We start from the raw sequence: 11,419 nt of genomic DNA on the forward strand, positions 1-11,419 counted from the left end.
TATGATATAGGCGACAGGGAGCTCTTGGCAGTAAAATTGACGCTGGAGGAGTGGCGCCATTGGTTGGAGGGCTCGGAACACCCATAAAGTGTCATAAAAACTAATCTTGTGTGACTGATATGCTTCGAATCAATAACTGACTATAAGCCTTCTGGAGAGTGAACACCAGGAAAGCAGCAGGACCAGATGGCATCTCAGGTCGAGTTCTTAGAGCCTGTGCAGACCAGCTAGCACCTGTGTTCACTGAAATTTTCAACCTCAGATGATGCCATCTCTTACCTCCTCCATACATCACTCACTCACCTGGACACCAGAAAGGGGAATTATGTTAAAATGCTCTTTGTCGATTACAGCTCTGCATTTAACACTATAATTCCCTCCACAATGTCCATGAAGCTGGAGCACCAAAGACTCAGCCCATCCATGTGTCAGTGGATTTCCAACTTCCTAACTGCCAGACCACAGGCAGTAAGGATGAGCAGACATGTCTCAGCCTCCCTCACCCTCAGCACTGGAGCCCCCCAGGGGTGTGTTTTGAGCCCCCTGCTGTACTCACTGTTCACCTACGACTGCGTAGCCACTACCTCTACCACCTACTCCACCACCATCATCAAGTTTGCTGATGACACCTTCGTGGTGGGCCTGATCTTTAACAATGATGAGACGGCCTGCATGGAGGAGATTAGAAATCTGGAGAGCTGGTGCCAGAGGAACAACCTCCTCCTGAACGTCAGCAAGACAATGGAGCTGATAGTGGACTAAGCAGGAAAGGAACTACCAGACCCCTGTCATCAATGAGAGCCCAGTGGAGAGAGTGGACAGCTTCAGATACCTCGGTGTTCACATTACGCGAGACCTGTCATGGTCCTGTCACTTCAACAACGTGGTGAAAAAGGCCGGGCAGCATCTCTACCACCTCAGATGCTTGAGAGACTTTAGACTGCCCTCTAAGGTGCTTAGGAACTTCTACTCCTGCACCATAGAGAGCATCCTGATGGGAAACATCACAACATGGTTCGGGAACAAGCTCTACAGAGGGTGGTACGATCAGTTGAGCGCATCATCCGCACCAAACTCAAACTGACCTGCACTCAGCCATCCCAACAATGGACTGTTCTCTCTGTTGCGGTCAGGAAAGCGCTTTCACTCCCTGAAGGTCAACACCGACAGACTGAGGATGAGCTTCTTCCCACAGGCTATAGGGACTCTCAATCACAACACCACAGGACTTAACACTTTGATTATTTACTTGTTATTATTATTTTATTTTATTATTTGTACAAATTAATCCATATTTCTCTATATTTCTAATTTGTAAAATTCTCTTATTCTCTTTCTATACTTGAATTTCCTTCTCAAAATTTTATATCAGAAGTCGTATAAGCATTTCACTTCATATCATACTGTGTATGTGACAAAAAAAATTTTGAATTTGAATCAGGTGATTTTAGGCCAAGGTTTTGTCAGTCAATGATGCCCTCTGCCGGTAGGGAATAGCAAGACACTTTTGGTGGCTTCAAGTTTTTATTTGATCTAATTTTAGGATGAAGAGAAATGTTGACAAAAGCAATGAGTTTTAAGCTGTTGCTTGAATGTTTTCAGATGGGGGAGGAAAGATCATTCCACTAGCCAGGAACCAGAAAATTCAGAAAATGTTCTGGAAAGTGATTTTGTGCCTCTCTATGATGGTAGCATGAGGCATCACTCCCTTGTAGATCCCAGGCTTCTGGAAGGGAATGAAGATTCAGAAGAGTGAGTGGAAAAAGGAGGCTGCTGAGCCTGTGGTTGTTTCATACACAGGCATCAATGTCTTGAACTTGATGCGAGCCACAACCGGTTGTCACTGCAGGGAGATAAAGAAAGGTGTGACATGCCCTTTTGGGCTCATTGAACACCAGTCGTGCTGATAAATTATTTATGATTAAGAAATATTATTCATCATAACCTAATAATCTTTTTATCATTTTGAACTTATTTTGTTATTGGCGTTCACTTTCAGAGCAGACATTAAATCTCATTAAATAACAATGCATTCAAGAGTCATTCCAGTACATTAATACAAAAGGCAACTGACGCATTTTGAGAGTATACACTTTTTTAATACAAAAAATCCTGCTGTAAAAATAAACAATGACTTGAAATGTGATCTTTAAAGAAAATATACAAACGAGGTTACATTGTAACATTAATCAACCACATGCATTTTAAAGGGGTCATCAGATGCCCATTTTCCACAAGTTCATATGATTATTTAGGGTCTTAATGAAAAGTCTCTAATATACTTTGGTTAAAAATTCTCAATAGTAGTGTAAAAAAACACCCTTTTACCTTGTCAAAATCAGATGAGGGATTAGGAGCTGTAATGTTTACTTTAGCTGTGTTTAGCTGCATTTAGCCGAGTTTATCAGCAAAACTTGCCAAAAGGCACATTATTAAGAAAGGTCGTTAGCAAAGATGCTATACTCACTTCTGCTGTGAGTGAAGCTGCATCAGGAACAATTCGCACGAACTAGCCGCATATGTAGATCGGGATTGGCGCTTTCCTTTTAAAAACCAAAGTAATGTTAAACCTCTGCGTCTTCAGTGGCTCAGATGTCGGGAGTAAATGAGGACTGCTATGTTCATTATTATGTTCAACAACAGAACACCTCAATCACTCAATTAGAGTCTTCCTCTCCAACTGAGTCGACACAATGGCAAAGGTATTCGGACTGTTTCAGCTCGGTGAGTGCGGATCTAAGGTAAGACGCTCATGTCATTCAACTGTGTTTCGTCACAATGACAAGAAGCTCAGAATGAGCTGATTTTAATAAGTGGATATTACTTTTAAAGATTAAAAAATACCACTGGGTGGATTTTTATCATTGCAGGTTGGTTGTGTACACAAACTACCAACACACATTAATGTTCAAACAACATGTAAAAGTTAGTTACCGCACATCAGAAATGACAAGAACAGCCAGATGTATGCCTGGGTTTAATATTCCTGGAGGTTTTGGAGCAGGGAGGATCTATAAAGCTTGAGCAATGTTGGAGGTTTCAGATGTTGCATTTTGTTCATCCTCTGACTGAACTGCAAAGAAGAGTGTGGTGCCATTTTGGATTGGGAAACTGAGATTGAATGAATGCTGCTCACCTGATCCATCCAGTAATTTGACATCTGATTGGAAACATCCTATAAATGTATTGCAGATGAGCAAACATTCTGAAGTGGAATAATGTAACAATTTTTAAAACTCTGCACTAAAACGTTTCATATATAGTGTGCATACAGTAGCTATGGGACATCTCCTGTTCATTTTGAAAGCAGACATTAATCTCATTTTATAACAATGCATTCAAGAGTAACTGTCATTCCAGTACATTAAAACAAAAAGCAACTGAGGCATTTTACACTTTATAATCACTTTATTTTGTCTATTTTTTTTATACAATTAATCCTGTTATAAACATATCTACATGAAACAATGACTTAAAACAGTGATTATTTCAAGAAAAAACTGTCAAGGAAAGAAAACTGTCAAGGACACCAATAAATAATAAGGATAGCAAAGAAGAGGTACAACATAAATCTCAAAACATGACATATAGTTGTGTAATATTTCAAAAGTCTGGGCACATCAATAAAAAACACTCTGAAAGCGCATTCTTGCTCTGTTCTATTACAGAAATTACAATACACACAAAGTAGATTTTTAGACTAGGACTGTCCCTGGAAAAAAGAAACAGATGGTCATTTATTAAAAAAAAAAAGGAAAAAAAGATATAAAATGGAACTATGAGACAAGGTAACAAGTTCACATTGTAATGTTATTCAACCACAGGAGGAAGAAGCAAAGGTTACTGTTTTCTCCGACAGGGGCGCTTGAAAGCAGAATCAATCATTGATGCACAAAGAGTTCAGAATTTGTTTTGTATTACAGTGGACAATTGTATGCCTAACTGAATAAATATGAAACCATATTTAGTCCATTGAGTCCTACATTAAAGGTAAAACAGAAATCCTTCTTAATAATCTGTGCAATATTACACATACTGCAAAATTATTCATAAACCATACAATTCTGTTTAATAGAATTGATTGGTTTTAAGAAACATTCTAAAGCTGTTGGATGTACATAGTTAAGGTCAAATTAGGCAACTGATTTGACATTTGTCTGCATCAGACTGTTAATGCCACTTTACTTTCAGCAGAGAGATTTCTGCGTGTGACTGCCCATGTGGTTAAAGCAAGAATACAACATATGACCAAAGTTACCGCACACAGAGAAATGACAAGAACGGTCAAATTTATGCCTGGGTTTGATATTCCTGGAGGATTTGGAGCAGGGAGGATCTTTGAAGCTTGAGCAATGTTAGAGGTTTCAGATTTCGCATTTTGTTCATCATCCGACTGAACCGCAAAGAAGAGTGTGGTGCCATTTTGGATTGGGAAACTGAGATTGAATGAAAGTTGTTCAACTGATCCAGCCTCCTGAGGTGAGACACCAGATGTGTTGACTGCACGACTATTGCTGAAATTGTTTCGAAGCACATCGAGATCAAAGCTCCACCTGATCTCATAAGATTTAGCTTGAAGGGAAACACATATGCAATGCAAGGTGATTAAAGATACATCATTTCATGATGTAACTTTAAAACAACATTTATTTTGTCAGCAAAGATGTTAAACAAATGTAAAACATTTTAAATACTGGTATAGTAATTGTATGTGTTACCTGTCCCTTGGTCGAGGTCTTCACCAGGAGCTGTCCAGCTGAGAAGCACGGTGTCCTCCTGGATCTCAGCACTCAGATCTGTGATTCTGTTAGGAGGGAAGTTTGGTGGAGTTGTGCCTGAAAGAGTCACCACAAAACTCTCTCCAGTAGCTGTTCTGGTGAAGTTTTCAACCTCAAGTGGTTCCTCAGAAAATGGGGGCTTTGGAGGGTTCAGTTGCACTACACCTGGAATTAGAGGGACCACCAAAATCTTTTTCCTTTTTCCCCTGAATGTTTTTCATTCACACAGCTTTATAGTTAATTGTATTGCCATTTATACATTTTTTTTTTCCCCAAAAATATTGATCTGACAATTTACCGTTTACCACATATCCAGGTACGTATGGGGCACCACTCTTTTTTTGGACTGCAAATCTGGTTTGTCCATCTTGATTTTTCACTCTTACTTTCAAGCTGTTTCTTCCATCTACTATCTGTGTGAAATATCTGGAATAGATTCCATCACCTTGAGAAGCATCAGCTCCTGTAAAAGACGGAATTCTGATTTATTTGCCAAAGTTGGGAAATGTACCTTACACTTAATTTAATTTAATTTTCATAGTTATTATTATTATTATTATTATTATTATTATTATTATTATTATTATATTATTTTATTTTGGGCAATTTACCTGCTCCATTGTCCAGCAGTTGTAATGTATGTACAGATCCAGTTTCTGACTCCAGCGTAGCCCACACTTCAGCATTTATGACAGGCCTGTAATTCTGACTAACCTCCGCAAACACTATCAAGGGTTTAGTGCCGTCACTGAACTGCTGGTTCATGTGGGTTTTGACAATGATAGGGTTAACATCATCACGTGATGCTTGACTTGTTACTGTTATAGTCAAAGCCTGAAGTGTTGTAGTTTGGATACTGTACTTCCAATCCCCAGGCTACCAAACACAAGAAAATAAAAGCAGACTCCTTAGTCTGAAGTTGTTGAATGTTTATCTAAAATTCTTGATTCCTTTTATTGTGTTGAGATAATACATTTACATGTTTATGATTTGAGCTATAAACTTAATAAATAACTGGTTCATAAAAGTTATCATACCTCTGCAGTTCCTGGAATGTTTAAAGTTACTGTTTTCAGCGATCCATCATGAATCATATTTGTCTGAGTGTAGATTGAGCCACTTGGTGACTCTATGTAAACTCTTGGAAAACTTTTTTCATAGATTATTACAAAGCTGGTTTTGTTTCCAATACTCTGATCCACTGATACTGTCCCATTGAACCAATCAGATGTTGTTATTCCAGCACTCTCTAGCTAAAGGAATAATAAAAAATGATTATGATTTAAATACTTATAATATAGATGGCACGCTCAGGCTCAGTTTCACAGACAGAGTTTAGACTAAACCAGGATTAGGTCATAGTTCTATTAGGTCATTAAAGTAATTTTTATAAATGTAACATTACTGATGTGCATCTTGAAACAAAACAAAGCCACTGATATATTTTAAGATCAGTCATTGCAAGTTTCTTTCAGTTGAAACAGCGCAGACATACATTTTAATTTGGGATTAGATTTAAGCCTTGTCTGTGAAACCAAGGGTCAGAGTAATAAATGTATTGTGGGATCACTTGACAAACCTGAACTGGTTCATTTGTGTAATCTCCAGTTGATAATGTAAGCCTAGCAAATGCGTCCATTAACTGATTAGATGTGATCTCATCACTGGGCGCTAAAAATATTCCCCCTGTTTTTAACATGGCACATTTTAATAAAAACTGGTGCTTAAATTATATGATATACACAGTATATACAGATATGTACAGTAAGTTGTTCATAGTGCTGATATCACTTACCAGTTTTGTCCGCCATTTTTGGCAGTGCAGAATCTGCATTGTTACCAAAAGCTATTGTGTGTATAATGGCACCGCTTTGTATTGCAGATTGGGCACAATCAGTAATGTTGTCCGTCGCCTCACCATCTGTCAGAAAAATGAGTTCATCACCTAATACATCCCCATTGTCCACTCGAAGTACCTGAAGAAAAAAAGGATCACTGACATAAAACAAACTGTATATACTTCATATAGCACAAACATCCATACTAAAAATACATACTATAATTAATATGGTACAGTACCTGTAAGCCTTGCTTAAGGCCCAAGCACACGTTTGTCCATCCATCTGCTACTTTTGGCAACAGTTTAATCAGATTCTCTCTTGTAGTGTCACTGTCAATAGTAGTCAAGGGGCTCAGAGTAGAAGCAAAAGTGCTAAAGGTTACAATTCCAACTCTGGCTTGATCATTAATGTAGTTCCGCAGAAAATGTGTGGCAGCCTGTTGCAGTTGCAATATTCTAAGACCCTAGAAAATGGGTGGGAAAAAAAAGTCATTTGTTTCTTACATTTTCAAAATGATCAAACTCATTTCAAAGCATTGGTAACATGAATGATTAATGAAGTTAATGTCTGTTATTGAGTACCCGCATGCTTCCTGAGACATCCAGGATGAGGCAAACAACCCGTTGCTTTCGCTGCACAATTTGGAAAGAAGGTGGTGGTGGAGGGGTCTCCGGTGGTTTCAGAGAACGAAGTGCATCTTTATCCACAGAATCCTCAAATATTACGGTCCATGTTGCTTTATTCTGACATTTTATGTTTTGCAAGTTTGGAGCTTCAAAATTGTGCTCGTTTTCACGACAAAATGTAGTCACCTGAAAATAGGATTTCATTTATAAATGAGATATAAATGTCACCAAATACTAATGATCCCTTATGCAAAAATATATATTTTTGCTTATATATGAATGATCTAGGCTGCGTTTCCCAAAAGCACTGTAAGCTTAAGTACATCGTAGACCCATTGAAACCAATGGAGCTACGATCAACTTAAGCTTACGTTGCTTTTGGGAAATGCAGCCCGATATATTAAATTATTTAATGTTATATAAAAAATATACAAAGTAATATATTGTGTTAATATATTGCAATATATTAAATAATACATTAGAAATTGCAGCTTTCATATGTTGAAAAATGTGTCACTATCCACATGTGCTAATTATGCATAAATGTTTAATGCAGCAAAACCACTATGTGCCTGTAATAAATTAACAAATATGAATATAACTAAGGAGGACTACATACATCTACCTCTTATCTTTTAGGGTTATCTTGGTTAGTGTGCAGATGAATTGTTTATATTCCAGCTCTCTGTGTTTTTTTTTTTTTTTAAAGTTGTTATGCCACCATTGTTTTATTGCTTAGATGAGAAAATGTGGTAAGTAGCCTATTAAGAAGTAAATCTTATTAAAGTAAGTGAATTCAATAACAGCAATAATAGCAAATTTCCAATTTCGGTGACTTTCTACATTTCTGACAAACTTGAGCAGTTTTTAGGAAAGTGAGTTTAGCAGGTATATGTCAATAATAGACTGCAACAAGAATACATTTTGCAGATTATGCAGTGCTACTTTTTATTATTTCACTACTTGCTGCTTTTTATGCTAGTGCACTTGTTTGCTTTGTCATATAATATTATGGAATCATAGAGAGCTTGATGGAATTTGTTACTATTCAATTTAATGTGTTTACGAATTTTCATGTGTGGATAGATGTAAAAGTCAATACTTACAGGATCCAGACCTGGTAAGTACATCATTGAGCTGTTTGTGATTTGATCTCTGTCTGGAAAAAACCAGCACTCTTCGGTTGGTAGTGAAGTTTGTGGATCTATACGGCACCGTTGAAGAGATCCTGCAGCAGTAACCTCATAAAACTGACCTTCAATATTTTTGCTACACCTAAAGATATGCAGGAAACCAACGGTTAAGATCATTTCCACGGAGAATGTAATTGTATACTTTCTTTTGTTAAAGTTATTGACCTTGTAGCTTCAATACGGCCATTAGAGTGGTAGAATGGTTTTTTGTCATTGTATTCATCATAAACACCCCATCTCACATGAGCCCATTCGTGCAAAAAGACCCTTCCTGCAAACAAACAAGCAAACTGATAATAAAACGACCAGACTACTGGATTAACATACCTTTTTGTTATCTGTTATTTCATGATAAATAATGTAAATAAAGTTAGAAGGAAGATAAACAACATTCACCTCTTGATCCAAAAAGCTGAATTAAATCATCATTCAGGAGGTATTCTGGGGTGAAATGAATGTACTCTCCCTCAGTTCCACATTCTCCATACAGTTTAGTGTAGGGTTCAACACCATAAAATGGATTGGCATTATCAATTCTTATTTTGGCCTGCATTTTATACAAAAATTGTTTGAGAAGCATCCTATACAAGTGAAGTATTTTTGAACAATAATATTTGGCAGGTAAGATAATGCGGCATAATTCTCTTTACCTTTCCAAAGGACTCTGTTCTTGCTTTGGTAAAGTCTGTACCGTTCCACTCAGGTGGGACTAGTATTGTAGCTTCTCTGAAATAGACCTTTCCATCCAATGCATCATAAAGGTAAAATGACCCTTCTGTGACCATCTCCTGTCAGATTGAACGTGAAAAGATAAAATGAAACCTTGAAGTACATGAAATTTGTTGATAGACCAAAAAAAGTACATATTTACCTTGATATTATCAATGAGTGTGTCATCCTGTGGTACTTTTGAACCGATTGCAATGACAATGTCAACATAACCATTTCCATCTAATTTGATTCCAGTGGAGGTGGACGACAGCAACATCCATAATACGACAAACACTGTCCGTGAGTCCATAGCTGCGAAGTTTAGATGGAAAGCAAATCCTGAACCCTATTTTAAACAGTATTAAGTTAAAAATTAACTTAAATATCATAGATAGGAGGGATTCTTTACTGGCATGAACTCATGGTAACAATTCAATTTCTGTCAGGAAACAGGAAATCAGGAAAAACATGCCATCACAGGGATAAGGCAGCATGTTTACGGTACTGATCATTTTATTAGTCTTGCATTATGTCATTAATATATGTGACCCTGGACCACAAAACCAGTCATAAGGTAAAATTTTACAAAACTGAGATATATACATCATATGAAAGCTAAATAAATAAGCTTTCTATTGATATATGGTTTGTTAGGATAGGACAATATTTGGCTGAGATACATCTATTTGAAAATCTGAAATCTAAGGGTGCAAAAAATCTAAATACTGAGAAAATCACCTTTAAAGTTGTCCAAATTAAGTTCTTAGCAATGCATATTACTAATCAAAAATTACATTTTGATAGGTTTACAGTAGGAATTTTACAAAAAATCTTCATGGAACATGATCTTTACTTAATTTCCTAATGATTTTTGACATAAAAGAAAAATCAATAATTTTGACCCATGCTATGTATTTTTGGCTATTGCTATAAATATACCCCAGCGACTTAAGACTGGTTTTGTGGTCCAGGGTCACATATGTGTCTTACGGTCTTAGAATGAATTTCACATATAACAAATTAATTGTATGCAAAATATGTTTTTGATAACTATATGGGATACAAAAAAATTTAACTTAAGAAAACATGGTGTACACATATATTTTGAATATATATTAGGCAACTTACTGTCAGGTGAAGCAAGAAAATGACTCAAGGATTCAGAGGTTAGCATGCTTTTTATTGGAGTTTAAACACAAACAAACATAAAAATTACAAGGAAGGAGAAAAATTCCAAGTAGGCAGTGGCCGGACTGGCGCTTAGGAGGCTGCCCATGTCCAATTTCAGATTAGGAAACTCATATTTATGATAGCACGTGAAGCCAGCATGATTTTTTTTTTTAATTATAGTAAAACCATGGTTCATTTTTGTAAGTTGTAAGTGTAAGTTAACAATCATTATTTTTTTCCTTAATATCTGTTGAGAATCACTGGCTTCACTGAATTGCATTATGATCTGAGGGCCTGTCCACACGGAGACGCGTTTCGCTGTATACGTATACATTTTTTTATCGTATTGGCGTTTCATCCACACGGATCCGGCGTTTTAGGAGACTGAATCTGCTATTTTTTGAAACCGGGTCCCAAAGTGGATAAATCTGAAAACGACATCCTCGCGGTTTCGTGTGTACAGCCAATACGTATATTTTGTGAAACGATGATGTCATCACATCACGTGTCACACGTAACAGCAACAACAATAATGGCAGACTACATGTTTGTGTTTGTGTTCTTACTAAGCCTACTAGCTTTATTGCAGCAAAATCTATTGCTTCTATGCAACTGTTATGAGCAACAAGCGATAATGTTTGCATCTTCATCTTCTTCCTCTTAGTTCGTATACAGCGCACAAGGTTATGCGCATGCTCAAATTCTTCTTCTCCGTGTATAGCGTATCTCTATGGCAGAATTACAGCACCCCACACTGGTCTGGCATATATACTACACCGTTTTCAGTGGTTTCGTGTTTACTGATTTTTTTTTTAGAACGAGGAAAAAAAATGATCGGATAGGGAACGCACCGGCTTCGTGTGGACGGAGCCTGAAATGTCTACTGTAAGAACTGGCCATTCTTTTTTCTACTTATTACAAATAGGTCTGTATAGGCCTCTGGAGTGAAATAATGGTACATTTCTCCAAAATGTAAAAGTAAAGTCGTTTCATATGAGGTGTGCATGTAGGATTTCCCAGATAAAAACGGCCCATTCATTTTTTTTCTACTTATTAAAAATGAGTTCTGTATAGGTGTTTAATGTGGAATAACACCACAT

General features: G+C 37.0%; 1 protein-coding gene across 1 annotated transcript; it reads right to left on the reverse strand.

Annotated features, from left to right (window-relative positions):
- Window positions 1-3,878: 3,878 nt before the first annotated feature.
- LOC141285188 (calcium-activated chloride channel regulator 3A-1-like) lies at window positions 3,879-9,459 on the reverse strand. Its single transcript, XM_073818234.1, has 14 exons — window positions 9,310-9,459; window positions 9,089-9,226; window positions 8,835-8,985; window positions 8,604-8,709; window positions 8,352-8,520; window positions 7,201-7,431; window positions 6,858-7,082; window positions 6,574-6,754; window positions 6,358-6,464; window positions 5,816-6,031; window positions 5,390-5,654; window positions 5,077-5,241; window positions 4,719-4,943; window positions 3,879-4,572 (listed from the first exon to the last, which is right to left on the reverse strand). The coding sequence occupies exons 1-14, from the start codon at window positions 9,457-9,459 to the stop codon at window positions 4,163-4,165; spliced, it is 2,739 nt and encodes a 912-aa protein (XP_073674335.1). The 3' UTR covers window positions 3,879-4,162.
- Between the last annotated feature and the right edge of the window lie 1,960 nt (window positions 9,460-11,419).

The sequence above is a fragment of the Garra rufa genome, chromosome 14, assembly GCF_049309525.1.
Source record: "Garra rufa chromosome 14, GarRuf1.0, whole genome shotgun sequence".
In the NCBI taxonomy this organism is placed as follows: domain Eukaryota; kingdom Metazoa; phylum Chordata; class Actinopteri; order Cypriniformes; family Cyprinidae; genus Garra; species Garra rufa.

Bases quoted from the DNA above. Each gene is read 5' to 3' on its own strand.
- LOC141285188 (XM_073818234.1), bottom strand. From the start codon at position 9,459: ATGGACTCACGGACAGTGTTTGTCGTATTATGGATGTTGCTGTCGTCC. The intron at 9,227-9,309 runs GTAAATATGTAC...TCAATCTGACAG, and splicing joins CACTCATTGATAATATCAAG to GAGATGGTCACAGAAGGGTC. The intron at 8,986-9,088 runs GTAAAGAGAATT...TATAAAATGCAG, and splicing joins GAACAGAGTCCTTTGGAAAG to GCCAAAATAAGAATTGATAA.